Below are 6,000 nucleotides of genomic sequence, written 5' to 3'. Positions count from 1 at the left end.
TATTCGCCGAACGAAATGCATGAAAACGAACGACGACTGAGATGGCGACGGGCGAGCCCCACCCCTCTCTGAATCTTAGAAAACGGGAACCGATCAATAACCTATGTCACTTGTAGATCTATACGGCTATCAAACCTACCTGAGAAGGAACTACATTTACCTTCTCAATTTATATTGTAACGTAGCAAGCTATAGCAATAATAACTCCTTTAAAGACATACCTGGCTGGAAACAGACCTTCTCAATTTCTATGTATTAATGAAATAACGTCAACTTTTATGTAAAATGGATTAGTATGAAAATTCTTGCATACACTGTTGTTAAATTTTGTTATCATACTTACAATTACAAGAAAGGCCAAGTACAGATCCTGCAGGTTAATATTAATATGAACTTCCATTTAAAATAAGGGTAATGAAAGAATTATAAGGCATAAATTGTGTAATCTTAAATTGCTTAAAAAAATAAAAACAAAGAGCTAAAGGAATTATTACATATACACTACTTACATTACTATTTCATATTAATATACAAAAGTTGAAAATTAACCACAGCAATACATTAAAATTACATAATACCAGGAATCACTTACGTTATTTGGGGAGGGTGGAAATGGCAAGTGTATGAGAATGCACTATTCTTCCCTTGTATACACCTGTACAGTAATACAAACCACTTGCATATATTATGTTGTCACAGCTAAAATTTGCATATGGAATTGAGCACATCCCAGAATATGACTGTAGTATTTAGTTTTTCAAAATACCCCACATAAGAGATCTGACACTTCTCTTTACACTGTTGTACAAAACTTGGTTGTCCAGTAAAATCTACTCACCAACAACACCAATTCATGTACAATTCATCAATAACTTAGGAACACTTTCAGCAGTCAATGAAGTAATGGAAGAGACTGATAGCACAAAAATAAAACAGAATTCACTGGCACTTTGGGTTTCCTTGCTACTGGGGACATTATTATACAGTAAGGCCCAAATTCTTGTCTGCTTAAAGGACTCCCAAGTACATCCTCCTTACCAGCATATTTCAGCATAGGGGAAAATTTCTTGTTCTCTTGTATGCTATTTAATACAAATTCTCAATGTTTAAAAAGATATAACTAATATACAAGAGAATACAATGATATCATATGCAAAATGTATCACTAACAGAGATTATAGTAGACTTACTCTATATAAAAAAAAAAAAAAAAAAAAAAAAAAAAAAAAAAAAAGATCCCTAACCCTCTTCAGTTCAGTTGACAGTTATGTGTAGTCAAATAGGAGGGTCAATTTACCTATTTATCAAGGAGACCTATTCCTACCTCATCACCATGGTTCAATGAATTTCAAGCAATCATTATTTGTTATTAAAGTTGAGGGAGTGACCCAGTTCCCTAAGGTGAATGCAAAGTATAAAAACCTTTAAGCCCACAAGAACATGGCACCAAATTCTCACTTCAGACTTTTAAAAATGCCCCATACAATACTGTACCATGTAAATAACATAAAAATTAATGTCTTATAAAGTATTATAAACTGTACCCCTTTAGGATATATGTAGAGAGTAGTTTTAAATTATATATATATATATATATATATATAATATTCCTATAATCAATCATCCATGAAGCTCTTCTTTCCACAACTATGAAATGCTCTCATACTTTTTTCCTGCCTGGTCAATTCGTGCTTTATAAAAAAAAAAAAAAAAAAAAAAAAAAAAAAAAAAAATCACAGTAACTCATTCACTTCAGAACATTTTTATTAACTCTTGCAACTTTCACATGTTATTATCTAGCCGTATAAAAAATTCTCATGGCAGTTACTACAACTTTCACTAAACCTTCAATACAAAAAACATTCTTTTACATTTTATTCTTGCTATTCCCGGATGACTGTACCCAGCTCATGAAAGAGCCCTTATAAGGAATATGCTGAGAAACTGCCAGCCTAGAAAACCAATGCCCTATTTGCCCATTGTACAGCAGACAGAATAGTGGTAGGTGATGGAAACCACCACCCACTCACCTGATGCAGCACTACTTACTTCTGCCTTCCGCTTTCTCATTCTATCTCTGTGTTTGTCCTCCTCTCTTCCTACTTCTCCCTTACCATCTTGTCAGTTGTTATTATTATTCTTTCCATTTCACGTGGCTCTACACTAACAAACAAGTCTAATGGTTTCTTGTAAGCCAGGAAACCATTTACAATGCTGGATGGTAACCATAGAACCAATTTACATGGTGAAGTGAAGTTTGCTATGGTGCCCCTGTTAACTGGGTGGAGAGATGCAAATGCAGCTTCCATCCAGGAACCAAACCTCCATATTATTCCTCGTGCCTCGCTATGGGACAGCTCTGTTAGCCACTAAGAAACATCAGTTCACTGCATAGGACAATCCTGAAGGGGCAGCTGCTTGCCTGGGGTTTATGGGTCCGCTCAGCCAGACAGGCTGGGGCCGATAACAATAACAACTGACACAATGAAGCTGGGATTTCAATTTCCATAGCCGACAAATCTATCTGCCTGAATCTGCACATTATGATACCATAAAAATTTCTGACTGACAGCTTACTGATCTTTTTCCATTATGCAGCTGTATACATATCATTCAGAGTTGTCTCCAAGGCTGAAAGTATGTAGATACTGTGTAAAATATGCCTGTGATATATATGAATGAGTAAGTGTGTGTATGTGTGTGTGTGTGTGTATGAGAGAGAGGGAGAAAGGTCGGGTGGTATTAATGGCTCCAATCCTCATTCTTTCTTTACTCCAACCTTCATGCAGTCTACAGTGGTCGCAGGATGGCGTACGTTAGAAGTCCTGTCAAGAAAACAAGAAACAAATCAGAATCCAAACAAAGCACTGATGGATTGATTATATGGTAGGGAATGCAAAAATAATACTAATAATGTACAGGCGGTTAGGCCCAAGAGGCACAGCCAGGATTCTGGGGGGCTCAAATGGTGTGTGGATGTGTCTGGTCCACTGCACTGGCAACACTGTTGAAAGCTTTCCCAGAACTATGCTTTCTTTTTCTTTGCTTTCTGAGTCCTCCCTCACCCCCATCTTTAGGTAAAAGGAAGAGGTCAGGATAATGACGGTCATTTCACAAACAACTATGAGACTGAACTATTCTATTAACTACCAAGTACAATAGGTTACCTTATTTTTATACTTGTGTTTGTTGTTACATCCACAGTAAATTACAAAAAAATTGCCTACCAAAGTTCCACTGCTACCTATGCAGCCCATGTACCACTTCTTCCACTTTACAGTACAGTACTGGTAGTTGTTGTACACAGAAAGCAATACTGTATTCTGAAACCCATTTCTTATTTATATTTTGCAGTCCTCATTGTAAATCCAAGCTGTCTTCTAAAACTTCCCATCTTTCTGCATATAGCCAATCCCATCTGTGGGAAACTGGCAAATATGCTTTACTTGTAACAACGAAACTTATAACCCATGGAGTGCAAATCACAACTGAAGCTGTTTTCATGGACGAGTGAGTTAGAGCTCAGACTGCACCAAACTAACCTGCACTTCAAATCTGCACACTGGGGTGGGGGTGAGGGTTCTTAATGCAGGTAAATATGCATTGCACTGATTAACCTTTGCCAAGCTGAAGATCACAATGAAGGTCTGCACAGTCCAATCTGCAAACTTCATTTGAGGTAAAATTTACAATGGTATGACAACAATGACTCAGAGGAGGTAAACTACCTTACAGTCAGTCCAATATGGGTGAAGTTGCCTTTTTCCTCCATTCCATCATCCTTCTTTCTGGGGATGGGAAGGGAGCTGAAGGATGTTTGTGTATTTGAGCCACCCAGTAATATCGGTGCACCTATGTGAAGGCATCCTTCTTAAACAAAAGTTAATGAGGGTTTTTGATAACTTGTCCACTTTGAAAAATTTCTTCTAAGTAGAACAAAGTAGTTTGAGGTTTTAAGAATAAACCACTACAATACAGTATGTCACTGAACTGAATGGGTTATGTGAGGACTGGTCAGCAAAAAAGATAAGCATACCCAAGGCATATGCGATGGCCATCTTGAAGCTAGCAGGAAGGTGGAGGTAAGGTGGCAGCGCTGACTGTGTCTCCTCCCCCAGCGTGGGTAAAAGCAGACCTGCCATGCACACCACTGCACCACCCACCAGCAGCAGACTTGGACTCCGTGCTCCTGAACACATGGCCCATCATCATCATCATCATCACCATCATTAACAATATCATCATTACTGTCATCATCACACCATTGCAACACACACCAGCAGCAGATAAGGACTCAAGGCTCCTACACACATAATACAACACTGTATCACCATTATCAGTCCATCCGAGGTAAAGGCCACAGACACCTATCCAGAACTGAAATGGACTACAGAGCACAAGCTTAGGCCCCTACACCTTGCAAGTTACTACAATATATGGTACAGTACTGTACTTAACTATTAACCCTCTCATGACCAAAAGTCACAAGTTGCGTCCAACCGCAGCAAAGCACTCATCACTCACCCACCCCATGCTGTGTGGGATCCCACACAGCCAACCCCCCTCCCCAACAACTACCTCCATACATTTTTCCCCCCCCCCAATACTCCTGAATAGTTGTAATTCCTGTTGGTGGTGTAAACAAGATTACTGATGCAAAATGAACAGTTAATTTATGAAATATTGTCTTCACTTTACTAACTGAAATAGAAACATACTTGTTTTGCGATACACTGCTGAAAGTAAGTTCCTTCCCTAACAACTGGTAAAAATATGGTCACTAGCTCAGTTAGGAATGGTTATATGAAAGAAAATGTTACCAGGCTACGGTTGCTGCTTTTTCACAGCAATGAAAATAGTTTACACATCATTTATTCTGCCACCTATACTTTTGCTTCTACCTTTATACTTCTTTTTTCTCAATACTCCTTACACTAGCCACAGAGCTTGTTCTAGCCCCATCTCCAGCACGCAACATGTGCCCCAAATAACAAAACTCCTCCACACACTCAAAAGACTCTCCAGCAAGATAATCCTTTCACACCTCTCATGCTTTCTGTCAGTGGTATAAGCAAGACTAGCTGAGGCAAAATGAACTGTTATTCCACTAAGTCTTTTCTTATTTCACTTTTTGAGACAGAAATATGCTTTTTCTGAAATAAAGTACCGAGACATAGGTAGCCACAGATAATTTCCTTCTCAACATACTGGTAAAAGAAAAATGATCCCTGTAGCTCAATTAGGAACAATTTTATGGAAGAAAATGTAAGTGGGGTTGGTGGAGGATTAGTGCCCCTCCCTGTAAAACAATTAACTCTAAGCCATTGGCCACCCCATCTGGGATACATGGCATCTGGCAATGAATGAATGAAATGTTACCAGGCTGTAGGAGTTGCTTCTTGCGGTCAAGAAAAAAGTTTACAAACTATTTTTTCCACTGCCTATTATTTCGCTTCTACCTCCACATGCCTTTTCCATAATTTTCCTGAATTGTTGTAATTCCTATTGGTGTTGTAGACAACACTAAAAAAAAAAAAAAAAAATCCATCCATCCATCATCCAATCCCATGTCGCCCCATGAGAAGCGTAGAAGCCTGGAGCTAGGCAAGTTGGTCCTAACATTTAAGATGACAGTGACACATCACTATTATTTCGTTGGAAGCAACCTGCATCAGTGGTAACAAGTGGCTGGATTTTGGCTGGAAGCTATCTGCAACATCTTGTAACGAGCAGTTGATTTATCAAGGCTCCAACATACATGCATCGTCCTTGGTCACTTAATGGTGGCTCTGCATGCTGCTCGAGATCTGGCAGCCTCCCTATTCAGTCCCTTATTCTGGAAGTCACACAAGATGACTTTGTCCCAGGTCTTTTTTGGTCTGCCTCTCACAACCCTATCCTCGATGTTCACACTTCTCATCCTCTACACCCAGCTGTTATCTTCCACCTTCTCAACATGCTCAAACCATCTCAATTTACCCCTCCTCATCACAACAGTAA

The 6,000-nt window shown here is 39.0% G+C and overlaps 1 protein-coding gene across 2 annotated transcripts in view; it reads right to left on the bottom strand.

The window, feature by feature from the left end:
* Positions 1-433: 433 nt before the first annotated feature.
* The window catches only part of LOC145403813 (motile sperm domain-containing protein 1), a 109,412-nt gene continuing 103,845 nt past the window's right edge, over positions 434-6,000 (bottom strand). For both annotated transcript variants that reach the window (XM_080275492.1, XM_080275493.1), the window contains exons 5-6: positions 4,037-4,189; positions 434-2,825 (exon numbers count right to left, since the gene is read on the bottom strand). In XM_080275492.1, coding sequence (XP_080131618.1) covers positions 2,791-2,825; positions 4,037-4,189 — 188 coding nt within the window. In that variant the 3' untranslated portion in view covers positions 434-2,790. The remainder of the gene's footprint in view (positions 2,826-4,036; positions 4,190-6,000) is intronic.

Source organism: Coenobita brevimanus, chromosome 61 (assembly GCF_032717465.1).
Source record: "Coenobita brevimanus isolate Jiangsu-jjx chromosome 61, ASM3271746v2, whole genome shotgun sequence".
Taxonomy (NCBI): Eukaryota; Metazoa; Arthropoda; class Malacostraca; order Decapoda; family Coenobitidae; genus Coenobita; species Coenobita brevimanus.
This window is presented reverse-complemented; position numbering and strand designations above follow the sequence as displayed.